General features: G+C 36.5%; 1 protein-coding gene and 1 non-coding gene across 4 annotated transcripts; one reads left to right on the plus strand and one right to left on the minus strand.

Moving 5' to 3' along the window:
• The first annotated feature begins 14,019 nt into the window (after positions 1–14,019).
• On the plus strand, positions 14,020–24,248 carry LOC142530845 (putative NOT transcription complex subunit VIP2). Of its 3 annotated transcripts, XM_075636721.1 has the most exons (15): positions 14,033–14,162; positions 14,541–14,679; positions 15,716–15,851; positions 17,139–17,244; positions 17,319–17,497; positions 17,737–18,118; positions 20,558–20,767; positions 20,853–20,948; positions 21,994–22,082; positions 22,159–22,344; positions 22,766–23,191; positions 23,275–23,327; positions 23,411–23,452; positions 23,590–23,734; positions 23,992–24,248. In XM_075636721.1, exons 3-15 carry the CDS (start codon positions 15,834–15,836, stop codon positions 24,049–24,051), a joined length of 1,992 nt encoding a protein of 663 aa, XP_075492836.1. In that variant the 5' UTR covers positions 14,033–14,162; positions 14,541–14,679; positions 15,716–15,833; the 3' UTR covers positions 24,052–24,248. The 3 variants fall into 3 exon arrangements, with proteins under 3 accessions (XP_075492827.1, XP_075492836.1, XP_075492845.1); XM_075636712.1 differs by lacking the exon at positions 14,541–14,679 and having other exon boundaries at positions 14,020–14,162; XM_075636730.1 differs by lacking the exons at positions 14,033–14,162; positions 14,541–14,679 and adding an exon at positions 14,244–14,266.
• On the minus strand, positions 17,164–17,244 carry LOC142538180 (small nucleolar RNA snoR35). The gene has a single exon (XR_012818717.1). It is a non-coding gene; the product is annotated as a small nucleolar RNA snoR35 (small nucleolar RNA).
• Positions 24,249–24,312: the final 64 nt, after the last annotated feature.

The following is a 24,312-nucleotide window of genomic DNA, read 5'->3' on the forward strand; positions in this document are numbered from 1 at the left end:
AATGGCTCCGTATGAAGCTTTGTATGGTCGCAAGTGCAGATCTCCTGTTCATTGGGATGAAGTAGGAGAGAGAGCAGAGTTGGGTCCAGATATTATTCAGCAGACTGCCGATGTAGTAGTCAAGATCCGTGATAGGATGAGGACTGCTCAGAGTCGACAGAAGAGTTATGCGGATCAGAGGAGGAGAGACATAGAGTTTGCCGTTGGCGACCATGTCTTTGTGAAGGTGGCACCTATGAAGGGTGTCATGAGATTTGGGAAGAAAGGGAAGCTCAGTCCGAGATTCATTGGACCATTTGAGATCCTCGAAAGAGTTGGGACGCTAGCTTATCGTGTGGCTCTCCCGCCGAATCTGGCCGGAGTACACAATGTGTTCCTAGTCTCTATGCTAAAGAAGTATATGGCGAATCCTTCGCATGTCTTGAACTTTGAGCCGTTGCAGCTTACTCCGAACCTATCTTATGAGGAGAGACCAGTGCAGATCTTAGACAGACAGGAGAAGAAGCTTCGGAACAAGCTGGTTAGGCGAGTGAAAGTCAAATGGCTCAACCATTCAGAGGAGGAAGCTACGTGGGAGTCTGAGCCGGAGATGAGGAGTCGCTACCCCGAGTTATTCGGTGAGTTTTAATTTCGAGGACGAAATTTCTTTTAAGGGGGGGAAGGATTGTAGAACTCGTAACTTAGACTACGTATAAGCCATGCATAATTCTAGTATTTAAATTAAAATAATTTTATTGCATGAGTATTTAAATTTAATTATTTTCCGTAGCAGTTTAGATTTCTATCATTTCAGTTAATTCAGTGAGGCCGGACTGGAGTTGGAGTTTAGAGATAAAATTTAAGGTTCAGAAAACATTCCCAGAATTTTATTTTAGCCATCAAGTAAGTTAATTTAAGTTAATAAGGAGGTTTAGGGAATTATTTAAGTAACTTGAGGTGAGTAGGAAATAATTTCATTTAAATTCCATAATTAAGGGGTTAATTCATTAAATTATTTAAAGGGTAGGTAAGGCTTTAAAGGTTTAAAAAAAAATTTACTAATTAAGCAATATTTTCCTTCCATTTAATTTCTTAATTCGGCCACCCCTTAAATGACTAGACAATTCTATGCCAACTCACCCTTTGACCCATTCATTGTCACTCCTTAACATGATAATCTTTCACCCTTAATTAATTAATAAGCAATATCCTAACCTAGCCTAGCTTGTAAAATCGGTCATGCACTCCAACAAACACTCCAACAAATATTTGTTATCAACCAAAATTCAAATTTTTTTAAAAAAAGAGTAGACTTAGTCTTGCATCCCCCATATATTGCAACCCTTCCCTCACTCTCCTAACCATCACTTCTCCCCCTCCCCACCCAAAATCTGAGAGAATTCAGAGTCATTTTGAGAGGAAAAATCGAGAGGTGCTAGCTAGAACAAGAAAGAAAACCGAGTGAAGAAGCAAGGTAGCAAGATCACTCCACCTCCTCCGCGCCGAGTCGTCTTATTAATTCGTTTTTCTCTCAAAACGAACCAGGCATGCATATGTTCTTCCTTGACTCTTCAATCAAGTCCTATTATCATTTTTTTTCATTACATGATCATCATTTCCATGACAAAAACCGAAACACACCAAGAATTTTCAGAAAACAAACATGCAGACTTTCGATTTCCATGACAAGCTTCACGGGTTCTCTTGTTTTGATGTTTCAGGTGGATGGTTCGACTCCAGGCTCACTAAGCTACATCTATACTTGTACTAGGATGCATTAAGACCATGTTGGTCCATTCAAACAAGCCCCATGCATGGTAGAAACCGAAGATGACAGCAACTCACCATCTTTGCCATATTGAGTTTCGAAATCTGTTGTGTGCTGTCAAGGGATGTGGATCTGATCTTGGCTGTCATAAAGGCTATAGCCATGGTTAGAACATCTCCCTAGCATGTCTAAGACGTGACTAAGTCTCCATTTTGGAGGCTTGGTCCATGGTGAATCGGTTTTTAAAATAAAACACAAGAACAGCCCCAGCCCCTTTCGGTTTTCCTCATTTTACAGCTAGCATGGTTAGAATTTGGTGGAATGGCGTGGATCTTGGTTGGCCTATGGCCCTTAGCCACAGGTTTACACCATACCCCTAAATGTCTAGATCGCATCATGGTCAATTAAATGGCCACTGGAACGATCCGTGACAGCAAAACAAAAGCAATGCCCCGACGTGCAGAATTGGTGCTCGGGTAGGACTTTTCGGTTGTTGCTGGTGTGATGCGAATTGTTGCTGGCCTAGGGCCCTTAGCCATGGTTCAAATCATTCCTTGGGATGTTGGTAAGAGCCTCTGGTCGGTGATTCAAGCCCCAATGGCCGGTAGTCTCGAAAACGACACAATTGAAGCGAATGCACATCTACTGTAATTTTGACAGCAAGCGTGCTGTTGTTCGCAGGCATGTTTCGAGTTCTCGGTTGGATTTTAGCCTATGGACTAGGACTGGACAGTGCCTCATCGAGTTAGGAAGGTTATGTTTTTGGCCGTTTGTGATTCGGATCATTTTAGAGGTCGTACGAGAATTTACGGTGCGATGTGCCAAATTGACTCTCGAAAGAGCGTTTCATGTTTTGGCCTCCATTCACCTAGATTTCGGCCCTCACCATTTTAGGAGCATTAATTCATCATTTTAAGCGTATTTTATTCATGACTATACGATGGTTCAGTGTTGGTTTGGGTTCGTTCGGAGTCATGATTAAATACGAAGTCGTTGGGCATCATTGTCGCATTTTCGGATTTAATTGCATAGTGTGGTCAAATAAATCTATTGCATATTTTTCATGGCATATCTAGGTCGCAGCGAGCCTGGGAGCGATCCAATCCAATCGGTAAAATTATTACAACGGTATTTAATTATGTTATTTAATTATAGTACGTGCAAAAATATTCATTTTGAGATTTATGCGATATTGCTTGTGGTCACTGTAATATCATGGGATTATTACTTCACCCTGGTCGCCAGTTATCGGTCCCGATCGCCAGTTACCGGTAAGTTAAGTTGTATCACCCAGTATACTGTGGCATTAGTCTGATCAGACAAACATTATTAAACCCGGTCGCAAGTTACCGGTCCGGTCGCCAGTTACCGGTCAGTTCAGTTCAATTCAGTTCAGGGACCACTTGCGTAGACCATAATCTCACCAGAAAATTATTACAAGTTATTTCATGACATGGCTCCAAAGAGCAACCATTTTCATTTATGATTTCTCAGTTCAGTGATGCACGTATTATAATTGCCATGACAAGTTATTTTCACTTTATGCCTCATGACATGATATTTTTACTCCCATGCAAATTTTACTATATTATTTACTCGTTATTTACGATATATGCATGCTGAGTCTTTAGACTCACTAGGCTTGATTGTTGTAGGTACTGATGATGTCGGGGCCGAGGGCGGGGACCAGTGAGCTAGCTTGGGTCGGCTGTAGTGGCACCCAAGGACCTCATTTACAGCACTTGCCATTTTTTTATGCTCAAACATTTTATCAGTTGTTGGATACTTTAACTTGTTATTTTGGCGAGTAATAATTTCTTCCGCTGCTATTTTGAACATTTAAACTTGATTTATCAGTTGATTTTGTGTATGAGGCAATTTTGATTATTTTAAAAAGAAAATTTTAAATTTTTCTGCAAATTTTCTAACATGAATTTTCGAGCCATTATATCTTCAAACTCTCATAAATGCATGTATGGATTTTCAGAATCTAAGCCATGAAAGTTGGTAAAAGTTGGATAATACCAGGCTTAAAATTGAAATGAGATGTATCCGGAGGAAAAACTAGAAATGAAGGTGCACTAGTGCGTGTAGGATTCATGTGATCTCTAAGTGTTTTTCGTCTATTATGATAATGTTGAGATTGAATTTCATCTTCATTTTCTTGGATGGGTTCTTCCGCCATGTTTTGTGAAAATAAAGGGTTATTTCGAATGAGTCGACCACTAAGTGTACGTGACCAAGTGCTCATGCAAATGCAAAAGAAAAAGAAGGAAAACACACAAAATCAATAAAAATTCAAAGAAATAAAAATAAACTATATACAAAATTAAATATATTTGAAATTAAATTATACTTCCCCAGCAGCGGCGCCCAAAACTTGATGCGACTTTAATTATTGCACTATCAAGAGCAGATTGTATACAAGTAGTATAATTCTGTGAGTTCGAATATCGTATCCACATAGAAGTTAAGGTAATTACAAGTCCACTACAATGTCCTTTTGTTTTGTTTTTTTCTTTTAATTGTTTGAATATTTAATTGATAATTTTTAATTGTTCAAATTTTAATTCAAGTAGTTGAGATTAGATGATCCACTCTTTGGTATTTTAATAAAGTTAACATTAGTGATCATTTTTTAAATCCACTTAATAAAATGGTTCCAATATATTAAATAATCATATTTATATTATGTTATATATTATTATCTTATAAGTATATACTCTATACAAAAGCTTATAAATGTTCTCAATTATTTATTGTGCTATATATATTTTTGTAAACACTAAATCAAGGTTTCCACTTTAATGGATTTAAATGGTACCAAGAAATTAATATTATGATATATTCATATATAATAAATCAAGGCATCCACTTTAAATGGTTGGTAATACCAAACTGACATTTAATTGGTTCCAAAAATTTAATGTAACATATAGCAACAATAAATCAAAATTTTCGCTTATAAGTAGTTAATAATGCGTAAAGAAATAAATATAACATAAACAATAAATAATGATTAAACATAGATTATTACCTTTTAATAACCTTATTACCATACTAAGACTTTCACATTTTCATCTCAACTTTGGGAAGTTAGCTACTCATTATTCAAATTGTAAAACTTTGAATATGAAATTAACATGCTAAATATATTTAAATGAAGAAATAAAGTAGAAACAAAGAGCTAAATATTATAAACTCAAAGGTTTGTTCATAAAATGAGGGATATCTCAATACATTACAATGCACCCCTATTGATGTGAACCCTCGTGCGAATGAAAAGCTTCGAATCGCGCCCTCAATTCAAATACGGACAAAGACCGTGTTGTGTTGTCCCGATCTTTTGAATCAAGTATGGTGTAATTTTCACCCCTAAACTATGAGGTTTAGTAATAAAGAATCACGATGAATACAATCGAAACTAGAACGAACCTTCAAAGAACAAATCAATGACAATCCGCACAAGTCGATCGACAAACGCCACAAACAAATCAAAACTCTAAAGAAGGAAAATCTGCACCAAATCTGTGAAGGGACAAACAAAGAATTTGTCCTCATTTTAATCGTGTTTGCTTTTCATTCGCACAATCAACACAATCATCCTCCCCTTCTTGAAAATGATTTGTCCTCAAATCTCGTTCATCACCTACATGAAACAAAAAAAGATCACTAACATTAAAAGTAGAACTGATGTTATACTCACCTGGTAGATCAAGTTTTTAGGCGTTGTCATTGATCCTTTCAAGAACTTGAAATGATCCATCGCCCCTAGGTAATAGCTTTGAACGTCGCTTCTCAGGGAACCTTTCCTTCCTCAAGTGTAGCCACACCCAATCACCCTTCTCAAAGACCACCTTCTTCTTACCCTTGTTGGCTTGCTTGGCATATTGCTCATTTTTCTTCTCAATGTTGGCCTTGGCCTTTTCATGCAAACTCCTAACAAATTCAGCCTTCTTTTTGCCATTCATGTTTAACCTTTCACTCACAGGTAAAGACATCAAATCCAACGGAGTCAAAGGATTAAAACCATAAACAATTTCAAATGGCGAATAATTTGTAGTAGAATGCATGCAACGATTGTAAGCAAACTCAACAAATGGCAAACAATCTTCCCAATTCTTTAAATTCTTTTTAAGAATGGCACGCAAAAGTGTTCCTAAAGTTCTATTAACAACTTCAGTTTGTCCATCCGTTTGAGGATGATATGTAGTAGAAAACAACAATTTTGTGACAAGTTTAGCCCACAACGTTTTCCAAAAGTAACTCAAAAACTTAACATTACGGTCAGAAACAATAGTCCTAGGTATGCCATGCAACCTAACGACTTCTCTAAAGAACAGATCCGCAATGTTAGATGCATCATCAGTTTTTTGACAATCAATAAAATGTGTCATTTTAGAAAATGTATCAACAACAACAAATATTGAATCCCTCCCCTTCTTAGTCCTAGGTAAACCCAACACAAAGTGTAATAGCCAAGCCTGGTGAACGGTACGATTTAAGATTTCGTATGATTTTGACTATTTGGTTAAGTTTAAGTATAGTTTAGATGTTAAGAGTTTCGATTATGATTCATAGTATTGTTGGTTATTAGATGTTGTGTAGTTGTATTGTAGCGTTGTTGCGATTTAATTCATGGTAATTAGTATGTTGAGCCAATTGGTATGAGGCCAATTGGGGTGGTTAGATAAGTTATAGAGTTGCAACTTTCTTGTTGAGAGTGTTGCCGAATTATGAGGAGAAACGACTTTGCGACTCGATTTTATTGCATAGAGTTTGTTGTTGGCTACAGAGGTGACCGCACCTGCGGTCAGATAGCTACCGCCCCCGCGGTATTTGGACAGTGGGGTGACCGCACCCGCGGTGGATTGGCAGAGGCGGCACCGCACCCGCGGTCAGTTTTGTAGCGCACCTGCGGTCGACGTTTTCAGATTTTCGGTGGTTGTCCAGTACGCTCAGCGCACCCGCGGTAAGATCAGCAGCGCACCCGCGGTGTATGAACAGTGAAAGCGTGTTTTCGAGATTTAAGTGTTATAAATACAAGAGTTGTCCTCATTTCTCTCATTTCTTCTCCTCTATTCTCGGTTCTTAGCTCCAAGGTGACCTAGGGTTCTCAATTTCTTCATTTGGTACCTTTGATTCAAGTTTATTGTTGGATTATTGAAGTGAGAACAAGGTTCTTCTGGGTTCAAGGAGCTAAGGTAAGCTTTTGGTTTAGTTATTCTTGGATTTTGGTGTTGGGGAGAAATCATGGGTTTGTTGATGGTGTTGGTTTTATGGATTTATTGGTATGGTTGTTTGATTATTGAGATGTTGATGGTTCATTATATGGTTTATTGTTGTAGGAATTCAACCAAGAGTTTAGAATCAAGGTTTGCAAGTGTAGTAAGTGGAATTCATTCATTGTGCACACATGATAATATATGTATTGTGTTCCAATGTTTTAACATGTTATTCCCTTCCATTTGATTCATATTATGTATAGATATACCATGTTGTATATGAGAGGCTTTATATGTCTCAATTGTGAAAAAGGGAATACAAAAGAGAAGAGTATGCAAAGTGTTTGATTTAATGTCAAAGAGAGAGTTCAAATGATTTATTGGATTGATAAAGAGATAGTTAGAGATTGCATGCAATGAGTTGATCAACGACCATAGGCTTATATCTCAACACAGTAATCGATTTATATCGATGGGATATAGGTACAGAGACAGAGATACTACTGAAATATCAATCCACCAGAGAAAAGAAAAATACCATCGTTATTGTTATGCTATACCATGTTATTCATGTTTCAGAGTTGATGGTATTTAATGATTTCAAAGCCATGTTTTACAGAGTATGATATGTACAGATTGTTATGTAAGAGTTTCACTTGCTGAGTTTTATACTCATTCCAGTTATTCATGTGATGCAGATACGAGGGACGGGCCAGGACGTTGATTGGAGCCGAGGTCATATGCATAGAAGAGGGAAGGAAGAAAGCTATTTTGCTAGCATTTTGACATGATCAAAAATAATATTTTGTATTTTGATACAACACTTGATTGATCATGTTTATACTTTTGATTGTAAATGTTTTATGGTAAGAGAATTTTAAATCCTTCTTCCCTCTAAGTAAATTTTTAATTTTCCGCTGTGTTATTTAATAAAATCGGTCAGAGGTGTTACACAAAGTACATAGAAATATCAACCCAAGGTTCACTAGGGACAGGAAGTGGTGTATACAATCCATGTAGTTGTGTTCTACACTTAGCTTGTCTACAAGTTATGCACTTTTCACACACACGCTCAACATCACGCTTCATATGTGGCCAATAGAAATGTTCATGCAATGCACTTAAAGTCTTAGCCACACCAAAATGTCCCATTAAACCATCCCCATGCGCCTCTCTAACAAGTAATTCACGAATGAATGATCTAGGGATGCACAACATATCTTCTTTAAACAAGAAACCATGATGCAAATAAAATTTTTCATGTGGACCATGCATAATTGTTTCAAATACACCCTTGAAGTCCTCATCTAGCACATACAACTCTTTTACATCCTCAAACCCCAAAACTTTTGACTCCAAGGTAGAGATTAGTACGTACCTCCGTGATAGTGCATCGGCCACTACATTTTCCTTACATTGTTTGTACTTGATTAAGTAGGGGAATGTCTCTATGAATGCCACCCACTTGGCATGCCGCTTGTTCAGCTTTTATTGACCCCTTAAGGTGCTTTAGAGACTCATGATCCGTATGAATCACAAATTCCTTAGGCCTCAAGTACTGCTGCCATGTCTCTAGGGTCCTCACGAGCGCGTAGAACTCCTTGTCATACGTGGGATAGTTCAGCGCTGCTCCATTGAGCTTCTCACTAAAGTACGCCACCGCCGCCCTCCTTGCATCAACACTCCACCAATACCTACACATGAAGCATCATATTCAATTTCAAAAGTATTAGCAAAATCAGGTAAAACAAGTAAAGGAGCATTAATTAATTTTTGCTTGATAATATTAAAGGACTTCTCTTGCTCCTCGCCCCAATGGAATGGAACGTTCTTCTTGAGTACCGCCGTCATCGGTGCTGCCAGTGTGCTAAAATCCTTAACAAACCTCCTATAGAAGCTTGCAAGTCCATGAAAACTTCGGACTTGTCCAACAGGAGTAGGCGATGGCAATCTCGAATAGCACTTACCTTGTCTTCATCCACTTGTATCCCCTGTGAGCTTACCACAAAACCAAGAAAGACAAGTTTGCTTGTACAAAAATCACATTTCTTTAGGTTAGCATATAGATTTTCAGCTCTTAGTGTGATTAGCACAAGTTTCAAGTTACCAACATGCTCATCCAAGTCTTTGCTATATACTCGGATATCATCAAAGTAAACAACAACAAATTTTCCTATGTATGCACGCAAGACATGGTTCATTAACCTCATAAAGGTGCTAGGAGCGTTAGTTAAGCCAAAAGGCATGACCATCCACTTATATAACCCATATTTGATTTTAAATGCAGTTTTCCACTCATCACCTTCCCTCATCCTAATTTGGTGATAACCACTCTTCAAATTAATTTTGCTAAAGATACAAGCACCATGCAATTCATCTAACATATAATCTAACCTAGGTATAGGATGCATATACTTGATGGTTATATTATTAATTGCCCTATAATATACACACATACTCCATGAGTCATCATTCTTAGGAACTAATAACACAGGTACAGCACAGGGTGACATGGACTCACACACTAAACCCCTATCTAACAACTCACTTACCTGTCGTTTAAGCTCTTTAGTCTCCTCCGGATTGCTCCTATAAGCTAGACAATTTGGCAATGCACTCCCGGGTACAAAATCAATCTGGTGCTCAATTCCCATCAATGGTGGTAAGCCTTGAGGTAACTCCTCCGGAAACACATCTTCAAACTCCTGCAAAAGTGAAAGAACACTGCTCGGAAGGGACCCGGCTATATCACATGTGTTAAGGAGAATCTCCTTGTAAAGAATCAACACAAATGGTTCATGTGTGTGCATTAAATATTTCAACTCACCTTTTTGGGCCATATATGTTTTTTTTTTGGCCTCTTTCCTCTCATTTTCTTTTCCCTAATTTTCTTTTCTCTCTTTTTTCTTTTGTATGGCTACCTCACTCTTTTTATCACTCTTTTTTTCAGCCATCTAATTTTTATTTTCATAGGCCACCTCACTTTTTAGTTCACTCTTTTTTTCAGCCTCATCTCTCTTCTTTTTTTTCAATTGGTCCTCCAACACTTGCATTGGGGACAAGAGAAGTAATACAATAGATTCTTTCTTCAATACAAATGAATACTTATTCTTTAACCCATCATGTGTCACTCGCCTATCATATTGCCACGGCCAACCCAACAAGATATGGCAAGCATGCATTGGCACTACATCACATACTTCCCAATAGAAAAAGACACCAACACTTGTTTTTTCACCTTCACCTCCGCACAATCATTTAACCATTGAAGCCTATATGGTTGAGGATGCTTTAATGTAGGTAAACCCAATTTTTCGATCATCTCACTACTAGCCACATTGGTACAACTCCTCCCATCTATGATTATATTGCAAACCTTTTGATTTACAAAACACCTAGTGTGGAACAAGTTTTCCCTTTGGTTATTCTCCTCCTCCTTGACTTGGGCACTAATGATTCGCCTAGTCACTAGTGCTTCACCTACAACCGCCTCATATCCCTCATCAGGATCCTCTAATGCAGACATCTCATCATCATCATCACCCTCACTATGCGATTCATACTCACCATAGTCATTTAAAATCATCACCCTTTTATTAGGACATTCACTAGCAATATGACCAACCCTTGACACCTAAAACATCTAGTATCTCTAGATCGAGTAAGAGGAGTTTCAGATTTACCTTGCACTCCTTGTTTAGGCGCCTCTTGTTTGGTCTCAACCTTGGGCTTGGTCACCACCTTATTCTCCTCACGTTTCACCACATTTGATCGCCAAGAAGATGATGAACCCCCAGCTTGATTAGTGCGGCCAACTCCTCTCCTCTTGAGTTGTTGTTCCACTTTTATGGCCATTTGCACCATCTCATCTAGATCCAAATAGTGCCTAAGCTCCACTTGATCCTGTATTTCCCTGTTCAAACCACAAAGAAAACGAGCCATCGTCGCCTCACTATCTTCCTCAATATTTGCCCTAATCATGACTACTTCCATCTCCTTATATTAGTCCTCCACACTCTTCAACCCTTGCCTCAAGGTTTGTAGCCTCTTAAATATCTCTCTATAATAGTGATTGGGCACAAACCTCTTCCTCATGACCCTCTTCATCTTATCCCAAGTTTCAGTGGGCCTCTCATTATACCTCCTTCTAGTGGTCTCTAATTGATCCCACCAAATGAAAGCATAGTCTAGGAATTCCACCACCGCCAACCTAACCTTCTTTTGTTCGGAGTAGTGGTGACATTCAAACACAAACTCTACCCTCTTTTCCCACTCTAAGTACGCCTCCGGTGTCAGATTTCCCATGGAACAAAGGAATTTTCATCTTAATATTACCCATGTAACCATCCTCCCTATTCTCCGTACAGCTTCTCTTCTTCCTCTACCAAATCCTCTACCTCTTCCATTCCTACCCCAATTTTCATTTTGGCTCTCCTCATCTCCTCCCAAATCATAATCTTCCTCTTCTCCTCCTCCTCTACCCACATCTTTAGGCTTATTCTTACTCCCACTAGTACTCACTTCAAGCTTATCCAACCTCTCATGTAAGGGCTCTAATTCGTTCCTCATCATCCTACTAAAATGCCCAAACAACGCCTCCATTTGAACCTTAGATAATCCTTGTTTCGAACTATCTCCTACCTCCCTCTCCATTTAATTTCAAATTTGTACCTGCAAGAAAATGTTAGTAGAAAACAAAATATTCCTCACCCAAATGCGTTCACTCCAAAGAAAATGCACTCGCACTCAAGTGTTTTTCACTCAAATTTGATAGTATTCTCGAAAGTTTGCTCAAGCTTTGTATTTGTATATCAAACAATCAAGTCCAACTTGTAAACAATTGTGATAGACTCACTTAGACTGCGTAGACAAACAATTTGAAGATAAATAATTTATTTTTTCTTTTTTTTTTACTGTGAGAGGCAATTGAATATGACTCTACAAAAGAAATAGAGCGAAATACTCAAAAGAAATAATGGTGAATTTTCGATTTTTTTGTACTTTTTTTTTGGCTGATTATATCTCGAAAATCACCAAGAAAAAAAATAAAAATCAAACCTTTTTCGAGAATCACATATTCACGAAAAGACGAAGAACGATAAACCAAAACAGATCTGGAAACGAACGAAGAAATAAACAGATCTGACAATTGAAGAACAAGATACTTACTTGAATTCAATGAACCTAAGCTCTCGTACCAAATGATGTGAACCCTCGTGCGAATGAAAAGCAAACACGATTAAAATCGAATCGCACACTCATTTCTATACGGACAAGGATCGTGTTGTATAGTCCCGATCTTTTGAATCAAGTATGGCGTGATTTTCACCCCTAAACTATGAGATTTAGTAATAAAGAATCACGATGAATACAATCGAAACTAGAACGAACCTTCAAAGAACAAGTCAATGACAATCCACACAAGTCGATCGATAAACGCCACAAAGTTAAAAACTTTGATAAGTTTGATTTGATTACAAAGCAAAAAGCCTTGAAAAAGCTTGAGAGAAAATTCTCAAAGTTTGATAAACACAATAATAATATCTGAATTGTGTTAATTTTTCGTTCATATCCCTTTACATATCAAAAAAGATGTCCATATCTAATTACCAAACAAATCAAAACTCTAAAAAAGGAAAATCTGCACCAAATCTGCGAAGGGACACGGACCTCGTGTAGAGGTCCGGAAGGGGGTCCGTGTAGAATCGGCCTTTGCGGAAAACATAGGACACAGACCCCGTGTATAGGTCCGTGCTCGGGTCCGTGTAGACTCGGGATTTCTTCATTCTTGGGTGTGATGTACACGGACCCCATGTACAGGTCCGTGTAGCCTCGGTCTTTCAAAATATGCTTGAATAATATTCCTTTGGTTCCCGAACTCATTCCCATGCATCAAGAACCCTTCGGCACTTTGCTCCTTGCACGCAAACCCTCCTTGATAGCTCATAAGCCCATTCAATGCTTCTTTGAACCTCTTCAGACATCCCCTCGTGATTGGTCCCTCTGGAAACTCTAACGGATCCCATGCTTTCCTTGGAGCTTGACCACCCGTGTTCGCATCACCTATTTATAGCCAAATTTGGAGAGACAACCACAAATCAAATATTATTTTGTACACATAAGTCTTCATTGGTGTTTCAAGAAATTATGTCATCATACACATCATTTTTGAAAATCTTCCCATCCGATTTTGTTTTTCCACATAAAATAAAACATGTACATAATTGAGTTGTTTGAATTGTGGGTTTTTTTTTTTTTACAATTTGACCAAGTAATTTGAGAGATATAGTTAAAATGCTAGAGTATGGTAAAACTATCACTCATTTGATAACTTTATTTGTTGCTTAATTTGAATCAAATTGTGACAAGATTTTTATCTCATGCTTGCAACCAATATCGTAGATATTAAAATCAAATTTCTAAAGGTCCAAGAATCATCTTAATCCTATTTGCAAAGCCAATGTTATTCTATTTTATCGTCCTATTTGCACAGACGCTCCACCTCACAGGCAACATCAGCGTCCGTTGTTGTCGACAACGGTTTAAGTATTTTTCAAATTTATTTTATTTTGAAGTATTTTTGAAATAATTTTTTATTTTTAAATTAATAAAAAAAACCCTTCTATGTCGTTTTTAATAATCTGATTTGTTACGTTAAAAGCATGTGACACATTATGTGGGGGTTTGATTGGTATTTGTCTCGATGGGTTTCGCATTTTAAATATATATTGAAAATTTAAATTAATTTTTAGTTAAACATTTGTTAAAATATCATATTCAATAAATTTTTACGTAAATAAAATATCAACTTTTTTAAATCACAAACATATTTATTTGAATATTTTTTCAAAATTATTAATGAGAAAAATATTTATATATAAATCAAAATTTTAGCTAAATAAAAAATATACAATTTACTTTCTATAATATTTATTTGAAATCATTTTATAAAATATAAATTACAAATATGCCTAGTTAAAAATAATAACTAAATGTGTGTTTTATTTTTTGACGCAAAAGTTGCGCTTTTATTCCTCGTGTTTTAGTCACTTGTGTGCTTTAGGGGTTTGGCCTCGTTCGTAATAGCAATCCATTTCATTTGTGTTTCTGTTTTCCCCATATTCTCTCTCACTTCAATTTTTCAGACCTATCGCAATTAGCAGATCGTTTTGAGTTATATTCTATTCGAGGTCAGTGTTTACTTCCTCTTTTTTATGCTTTGATTATGTTTATTTACTTGTTCTTGTGTTTTCTAGGTGGACTTGTTGAGCTTCGGGAATACGTTGTTATCTAGGTTTCAATTTATCGTTTATTATTCTTATTTTTGGCCAGTGGATTGTTGCATACATGGTTTCTGTTCTTAACGAATAATGCCATTTTTTTTGCTGTACCTAGGCTTGTTCTTGAGATTCGGGTGATTTTTTCCTTTGTTTTCATGCACATGGTTTGTTCTCCAGATTGAATTTGGCTTTTTATTTACCATAAGTGATGGTTTTTTAAGATTGAAAATCGACTTCTTTGTTTTAGTTCTCGAAATTTTGTTGATACTGTTACTGATTACTTTGCAGTTGGCAAAATGAGAGTCTCCATGGATGTGAAGTTTAATTTTGTGTTGTCTTCACGGAGCTGCGTTTTCAGATTCTCCATTTTTCCAGCATTACAAACATTTTCTGTGTTTCTTCTTATAATGGAGTATTTTTGGCCATGGTATTTTTTGATTGTGATACATTGGGCACATAACTGTTCTGGTCGATTATTTTTGGACCATCATTTTACTATCTTATCAGGGCGGCACAGTTAGAGTTATATTAGAATGGAAGCTCGGCAGCTCGTAGGATAATTATTGGTTGGATCTTTTGGGGAATTAGTGAACTAGGATCTCTATTGTCCCTTTTCAGTTGGGTCTTAATCTATTGACTTCTCTAGAGCTCATCTTCTGTAGATTTATGAATTTATCAACTTGTTTAGGTTATGTTTGGATGGATGGATTTAATATGAATGGAGGAATTTGATTTAAGAATGGATTTGAATGTTAGATTCGAAATGACTCCTATTTTAGGTGCATTTCATATCTATCTCAATTACTATTACATTTGCCTAAATTAATATAAGGTGGACTTGAAATTATTATTTTTTACCTAATATGATTATATATTCATCAAATGGATTTGAATTCATGTACTTGAAATCCATGTTTCAAATACCTCAATCCAAGATTCCAAATGCATCCTTAAGGAAAACCGAGGATCTGAATCTCATCACTTGTGAAAATTCTGTGACTTAAGTGAAGCAGTTATTATAGGACTTGTTTTCTTGTGCATTCTTGTCGTTTCCTTTGCATTTATAAACAAAGAATGCCAATAAAGGACAAGAAAGGGATACTTTGTGGATAGATATAACGTTTTATCCATATTATATTTAAAGGTGTTGGTGTTCTCTATTATATGTTATTTTATTTTTCATATGTTATATGCCAATTTAATTTTCTTGAACCTGTTTTTGTTGTAAATTGATTGTTTATGTTCAACTGTGCCTAGGATCTCTAGAACTCCCAGGGGTTCATCTCTACTCCGCTCTGTTCATGATATTATGAGTCTTTCTTTCTGATTCAATTTCTGAAATTCTATCTCACCTTCTAGCTTTTATCTGTTTTTTCTGCAATGATAGATTTAATTGCAGCTCCTTGTTTTGATGGTTGCTTCAATTACTCTCTCTCTCTCTCTCTCTCTCTCTCTCTGTCCAGTGAATTAAGAGGAATCGGGCTCGAATCACATTTGGAAATCTTTCTTACTTAAAAGGAAAAAAGAAAGCTGCTTCTTAGCAAGGGAAAATTATCTTCATGACCTCTTGACTGTCTCAAAATGTCGGGGTTACCTAACGTAATGATCCTTCATCCACAACAGATATGTATTTGTTGATACCAGATGATAATCTTTAGAAACGTGAATATATATTTTTTTATTTTTTTTGTGTTCTTTTACTTTGAACACTACCGCTGGTATCTTTAAATGTGATTATTCTTCTCCATGATCTATTTGATATTGATGATTTCGATTGAACAATCTGATTTTGTTGTGATTTGATTGAAGGTTAATCAATCTAGTAAATGTATGATCTTTACATAATGATGCCATCTTGATGAATTGATAACGTGAATATGCACCTATGATTTATTGATGCTCTTTTCCCTTCATTGATTTTTCTATAGCATGTCTCAATATACTTTTAAGCGATGACTAAAATTTTTCACTCTGAGTTTGGTTTTCAAATAACAATTTTTCTAAAGATAACATAAAAGATGTATGCTCATATATTATGGTTGAGAAATATGGTGCCAACTGCAATATGTTTATTTTTCTGTTTGTGCGATGATAAGTGAGTTTCATGGGTGATAATAAGCTGTAGATGTGCAAGAATGAATGAGCACTTTGTAGCACTTATGATACGAGTTCAAGTTTCAACTATAGTCTAGCAGTCTGTTCCCTAAAAGCATCTTTGCTGTGTTGGTATCTTTTTGTTTCTGAAACCTCTGTTTTACATTTTGAATGGATTATATATCTATTTGCTGAAAGGACTTGCATATTCAGATATGACTTATGAGAGAATCTCTTGTATTGCTTTCTGTGACATACTGGGATACACAACAAGTACCGTGGCATTTAATTTGCATGGATTTATGACATGTCTACATAGGTCATTAGTTCCTACGGTAGTGATATAATATTTTTTAATGTCAGCTCGAGATTTTTATGTGGTGGTGGGATTATCTCCCTGCAGCATTTTTTGAGATACATTGGTTGTACTTTGTGGGGGAATGGGAATGAAGATTTTAACGCTCATGTTTTTTTACTTATTTACCTGAATCAAAGGATCAACCCCATGTACTGCAACTGTAAAACGCTTTGGATGCTTTTGACTCTCCCAAATCCCTCAACTATCTTGTACTTCTTGGTTGCGCTGTAATCAATATGAATCCTGAGACAACGGTTCCAGTTTAGTTGAATCCTCTTTTTCCTATGCTAAGTAGTGGGGGTAAATACTGTACTGATCATATAAAAACTTACCTTTAAATGGATGAGGGTTGTTTATTACATAAAATTTTTTGTGTTGAGGTCTCACAATCATGTAGTCAATTATTTATAAATTCTTTTACTCTGTAACTGCAGACACTTAATGGGTCATCTTCAAATCTCTCCGACAGCACAGGACGCTCTTTTTCTCCATCTTTCTCTACACAGTCTGGTGGTGGCTCTCCTGTTTTTCATAGCAGTGGTATGCTGTTTGCTGCAACGATCACTTCTTTATACTCTCAAAATTCTCCTATAGCAGCGAACCCTCTTTTACAGGAAATATTCAGGGATTGCACAACATTCATGGAAACTTCAATGTTCCTAACTTACCTGGTTCACTTGGATCACGAAATACAGTCTTGAATAACATTCCTTCAACCGGGGTGCAACAAGCTGCTGGCAACCTTTCTGGTCAACGGTTTGTTTCAAATAACCTTCCGGTTGCCCTTTCACAGGTGAGGTTTTACTTTTACATTATGCATATGAATTCTTGATGCTAAAGGATGTGAGTAGGGAGTTGAGAATATATTCAAAGGAGAGAGAGTTAAAAAAATCATTATGTCATGCAGAAAGAGAGTTAGAAAATTTTATTGGTATTTTGAGCCATCTGACACGTGCCTATTATGTGATTATTTACCGAATTATACACACACGGCTTGTGATGAACTCCTTGTTTGTTGTCTTTGATCTACAGATTTCTCATAATAGTGTGCATGGCCATTCGGGGCTGCCAAATAGAGGTGGTATAAGTGTTGTTGGCAACCAGGGGTATAGTAGCAGCACCAACGGAGTTGGAGGTTCTATCCCTGGGATTCTCCCAACCTCTGCTGCAATTGGTAATCGAACTGCTGTTATAGGTTTGGGAGTGTCTCCTGCTCTGGGAAATGCAGGGCAACGGATTACAAACTCCATGGGGAACATAATTGGTGGCGGAAACATGGGCAGAAATATTAGCTCAGCTGGAGGACTCTCTGTTCCTGGGCTTACTTCTCGCCTAAATTTAACTGCCAACAGCGGTTCTGGAAATCTAAATGTGCAGGGACAAAATAGATTAATGGGTGGTGTGCTTCAGCAAGGTACTTCACAATGCATTTTCAATCCGATCATAACTCTCTGCTGTAACTAGTGCCTTATTGTTTGAGATGTGCATTAGAATGCCTTTTGGATAACATTATTGGTTTCTGCTTCAACTCATTTAAATTTGTCACAATCCATGTGAAATTATCAGTTTATGGTTTTTAATGTTTTAAGACCATGTTACCCTAGCCATTCAGTGTAAGTTAAAAAGAATTCACATGTTTAATTAAATCTGACATTTGATTGGCTTGGTTATTGGATCCTAATTTTGCTTCAATATTGTGACATGAATAGTAGAAGTATCATTTATTCATTAATCAACTCACAAATTTTGATTCAATACTGTGACATGAATAGTAGAAGTATAATTTATTCATTAATTAACTCAAAGACATTAGTATTTTGGATTACAATCCATGTGAAATTATCGGTTTAAGTTGTTCATTGGACCATATCTTTAAAAACGAGCGCCTGGCTACACCTAGGTGTTAAGCACAGCCCACACGAACCTCATTCGCCTGTGTAACCTTCCAAACACATGGCTTAAGACAAGCGCTTAAAGGCTAAGGCGCAAGGCCTATGTGAGGCCTAGAAAAGCGCGCCTTATGGATGTATAAGGCGTTACACAACTAATAAGGCCAAGCCTAATCAATTTTGAGGCCCAATTACTAAAGCCCTTAACTATTTAATAACCAGAATATCTTGCGTGCATTTATTGGCATGTTACATGTAGACTCTTGATCTCCCACAGTCTGCCTTAAACTTCAGACTATAATTACACTATTACACTGAGTAAGAAATACTAAGTGCAAAAAAACAGGTTTGATTTCTCGCTTTCTACCGATTCCAATCAGGCAGCCGTCAACCCTTACTGAAGTTCTATTCCTTAGCGAGACATTAATGAATTCGGGATGATTGATATTTTTCTTTAGTTGTTATTTACGCAACATTATTTATTAATGGATTTTTTATTTATATAGTTTGATATGTTTGTGAAATATATTTAATATATGTAATATTATAGTAATCACTACATATGTGGAATTTTTTAATTTATGCCAAATTTGCTTTACTTCGATAAATCGTGCGCATCTCCTTGCTCCTCAGGCCCCAAGATACCTTAACGTTTTAGTGCACCTTGCGTCCCAATTAACCGTGCATTGGACTTGTGTGATTAGAGTCCGTTTTCATAAAATTTATGTTTTGCAAAAAATGAAATTGTAATGAAGTGTTTGCTAAAAGACAGTCTTGCAACCATATTTCTAATTTTTTGTCTTTTTTCTCTTTCTTCTTTCATCTTTTTCTACTTCCTTTTCTACACCCTCGACAAAGTTGTATCACCCTTTTCAAACGACTACTTCACAATTAATGAATTTTTGGTTGATCATGTTTGCGGAGGAGCCATATATTATTGCCATTTGCCAGTCACCGGAATTGTTGCCACTAGCCACCATTATGACCTGTGACCATACTGTGCTCCATGATCCACTTGGAAACCATTAGAGTTTTGAACCACCTTTCATTTCCTCTTCATCATTTTGCATTGCCAATCAACCTTCGACTACGATGGTGATGGTGTAGATAGAGGAGGGCTGGTTTCAACTGTTGTGTTGGTAAATTTATATGGCTTAGTGGAGCTTGTGTTGCTATACTTTTAGTAAAGGGATATTAAGGCAAACAACATGGCTTATCAAGAAGACTATGTAATTTTTGACAAGAGTTCCCATGTCGATAATGTGACAATTTATCAACAAATTGTGTCCGCAATGCAAGCTTGGTGAGCTACAGTCAACCTAATACAAGATATAAAGTGAATACTTAGTAATCCAACATCTATACCACAAACTGAATTCACCCTTTAGTATTCAATTTTTTGACAAGTAAAAAATGTCATTATTGTCATGCATAGCCCCTGACATGGCACTATGATTGAAATGTGGTGTTAGAGCTCCTATTAAGTTCAAAATATTTAAATTGTATCATGTCATCAATTATAATTTTTACATCGCAACATGCACTTGGAGTCATATTCGTTCCATTTTTTATTATCAGGACTTGGAAAGTGGAATAGTTATCTGTGAGGGTATGTGTTTTAATCAACGATTGTTCTTCATGTCTTGTGTAATTGGCCCAATGTCGAAACATGTCGTTTGAGCGGTTGTACGACTTAAAATATTTGAATTCAATATTACTATCAGTTATAGTTTTAGTAACAGCAGAAATCGCTTGTTGCTGCATAACTTTTAATGTATATATATGTTGTTTTCTTTCAACAGTTCCTCATGCTCTGCGACATTTTGTGTACATAAGATAAAAATTTCACGTGCATAACTTATAATGTATATCTTTGAATAAATCAATCTTGATTATGTTTATTTTAGGTGGGAGTATAATGTTACTTGCTTAAGGACTGCAATTCTGACAGTTTGGGTGTTCAGGTTCCCCACAGGTACTATCCATGTTAGGAAATTCCTATCCTAGTGCTGGTGGTCCCTTATCTCAAAACCTCGTTCAAGCTGTCAATAATCTAAATAGTATGGGTATCTTAAATGATGTGAATACCCATGATGGTGCCTCTTTTGATATCAATGATTTCCCTCAACTGACTAGTCACCCTAGTTCTTCTGGAGGTCCTCAAGGACAACTTGGTAACTGAGTAGATAGATTTATTTTATGTAAAACTTTTTTTTGCTGATGTGTTTCTGCTGTAAGCAATATAATCCCATCTTTCAGGTCCCCTACGGAAACAAGGCCTTGGCCCTATTGTTCAACAAAATCAAGAGTTCAGCATTCAAAATGAAGATTTTCCAGCGTTGCCTGGATTTAAAGGTGCCTACATATGTTTACGTCAATCTTATCAAAGAAAAGTTGATCCATTTCATGCGTAGTTGTCCTCAAACAAGTTAGACAAGTAAGAAGAATAGGCAATGAGAACTGAGAAGAGATGAAACTTTTATATTGTCGTTGGGTTTTTAGTTTGTTTATTCTTCTGCAATTGGTCTTTAACTCATTTAGTCAGAGATGAAGAACTTGAAATTCGTTTACCCAGTTACAAATGTGTATCATTTAACATTTTTTCTTTTCACGTTCTCGAAGTTTATATTTTTCTCTTTTGCTTAAACAAGAATTGGCTTTATAAAACAACATATATATGGAAATGTCTTTGAATTAGAATATGTTGATCTTGTAGAAAACTTTTGACGAGGCTTTGATTGTTGCTTGTCATTGCTGGTGTTTCTTTTTAAAAATTTTTTGGTAATTGGAAGCAATGTACATCTTGTCGTGATTTTCAAATTCAACATTTTGGCCAATATATCCTCTGCACACTTTTATATAGTATGATTTGCTAGATGGGTTGAGTGTAATCTAATACTCTCGCACAAATATGTCTTAAAGTTTCAGCAGTTGTGCTCTTCAATTTGTTCGACAATCAACATTTCACACGCTGTGTTCTGCTCTGTTCATCTGCATCATTGAATTGGTCATCCTTATTGAGCATACCCATTAACTTTTAATTTAGATGTTTCAGATATAGTTTGTTCGGGGTATCTTTTGTCATGTTTTTTGTTCATTTAATCTCAATGGCGCTATGATTCTTTATATTGGCCATTTGAAATGGTTATCCGTTGACACAGTTATAATGGACGCCCTCCTATTTTTTTTTTTCAAGATAGAACAGATGGACAGTGAGGGTATCATCGTCTTTTGATACTCAATATTATGCTACTTGTAGAAAAAAAGATTCTCACTAATAACCTGTCGTCGGCCTTTTCTATTAGTATAGTATAGCCTTTAAAACTTCGGTGTGGATGCCTGAAAAAACTTCTGGATCGATTTTAGCAATTTTGTTAATATTTTTTTAGATTTTACACAGGTGGCAATGCTGATTATTCAATGGACCTGCACCAGAAAGAACAACTTCATGATAGTTCTGTATCTATGATGCAACCTCAACATTTTTCTGTGAGAAATTCGCTAATAGATGTGTATTTAGATTAACAATCATCTTCAGTCTTCCTCAATCCATTTCAAAATGCAGATGGGGCGATCCGCTGGTTTCAATTTTGGGCCAACATTTTCATCTCATCGGCCACAGCAGCAGCAACAACATACTCCTTCAGCCAGCGTCACTGGTGGACCTTTTTCAAATGTGAATAACCAGGATCTACTCCATTTACATAGTTTAGAGATTTTCCCGTCATCGAATTCCAACTATCATGCGCAGGTTGTCTCACTGGCTCTTAAGTTGACATTCAACCGTAAACATAAACCAGCACAATAATTTATTAAACTGTGTTTTCCAAGTGTGAGATATTAATATTTGCTCAAGCAATGTAGCTCATTTTGTAGTCTTTTTCCCAGTACTTTTTCTTTGGAGCATAGAAATAACAGGAGACATATATATGGATATCTGCATGGAAGTTTTTTGCGTTCTACCTTTTCAGCTTGCTTATTAAATTGCATTTTGTAACGAGTCTCTTATCTATTAGTTGTTTTATCAGATATATCAAACAATCAGTTAATAATTTGTGGATTGTGAAGGAAGGTTTGTAGATGACATTGTTGTCTCCTTTCTTGCTATTTTGTTACAGCTAATGTTTTCGTACAATAAAATGTATTATGATGCGTCGTTTTACATGATCTAGAGTGGTGGACCCCAAGGCTTAGGATTGAGACCTCTGAATTCTCCCAGTTCAGTGTCCGGCATTGGTTCATACGACCAACTTTTACAGCAGTATCAGCAGCATCAGAATCAATCTCTATTTCGACTTCAGCAGATTCCTCCCGTTAGTCAACAATATAGGGAACAGGGAATGAAACAAATGCAGGCTGCACAGACAGCTCCTGACCTTTATGGTTTGCACGGTCTGTTAAATGTCATAAGGATGAGTGACCCTGATTTGACATCTCTTGCTCTTGGAATTGACCTGACTACACTAGGATTGAACTTGAATTCCACTGAAAATCTCTACAAGACGTTTGCTTCCCCATGGTCAGATGAGCCTGCCAAGGGAGATCCGGAGTTCATTGTGCCACAATGTTACTATACTAAACAACCGCCACCTCTTAGTGTGAGTTTTCCTAATATCCTATTTTCTACCCGCTTTACTTCTATCATTTCCGCCTTGCTGAAAATTTTTTTGGTTGGCTGCAGCAAGTGTACTTCTCGAAGTGCCAATTAGACACATTGTTCTATATTTTTTATAGGCAAGTCTTTTCGTTCTCCAAATTGATCTCTTTATCAGTAACATAAAATATGACATTTGTTATCTATTGTGGATTTTATGCAGTATGCCAAAGGACGAAGCCCAACTATATGCCGCTAATGAGTTGTATGTTATATGCAATGATTTACCAATTTCTTGTTTGCTTACTTGTTTCTTCTGCTTTTAATGTTGGCAATTAGCAACTTTTATTTATTTAATTTTTTATACTTTTTAATTCTTCTGCTTTTAATGTTGGCAATCAGATATAACAGAAGCTGGTTCTACCACAGGGAGCACCGTTGTTGGTACATGAGGGTTACTAATATGGAGCCTCTTGTGAAGACAAACACATGTGAAAGGGGCTCTTATATTTGTTTTGATCCAAACACGTGGGAGACAATTCGCAAGGTTTGAGATTCTGTTCCTGTTACAATCTTCTGTTTAGTCAGTTACTGAAACTGAAAGAGTATCTTGTTTATTAATGTAACTCATACAAGCCTCAGCCCAAACCAATCGGGATTATCTAGTGCATCATTTTTCAACATGGTGTACCCTTTTGATATGAATCGATCCATTTATCAAAGAAATCCCCAAGTCATTTATAAGTGCCATTAGTAATTACTTGTTGTAGTTGAATACACAATTGACTGTATAAACATTTGCAGGAAAATTTTGTTCTTCATTACGACATGTTGGAAAAAAGACCAGCTCTACCTCAGCATTAGCAAATACATTTGTTTACAGTGTAAATCTTCCGGTTCGACGGGTTTATAGGGCCAGGAGTATGATTTTAATTTTATATTGTTTTATGTAATTCCTTTTTATTTTTTGTTGTCAAATTGAAAAGTACGATAGATCACTTTTTATGAATTTTTTTCCGTCATTTTTGTTCTCGCACCAAACTTTGGAACGCATGAGCAAATCAAGGTACTTTTATCAATCTCTTTGTTAGATTTCGTATTCTGGAGTGATGGCTACTATGTTCG

This window comes from Primulina tabacum, chromosome 2 (assembly GCF_025594145.1).
Source record: "Primulina tabacum isolate GXHZ01 chromosome 2, ASM2559414v2, whole genome shotgun sequence".
NCBI lineage: Eukaryota > Viridiplantae > Streptophyta > Magnoliopsida > Lamiales > Gesneriaceae > Primulina > Primulina tabacum.

Excerpts from the sequence above, each read along its gene's own strand:
- LOC142530845 (XM_075636712.1), top strand. Across the intron at positions 20,949-21,993 it reads AGCGTTGCCTGGATTTAAAG|GTGGCAATGCTGATTATTCA; the intron begins GTGCCTACATAT and ends GATTTTACACAG. Across the intron at positions 23,453-23,589 it reads CTATATGCCGCTAATGAGTT|ATATAACAGAAGCTGGTTCT; the intron begins GTATGTTATATG and ends GTTGGCAATCAG.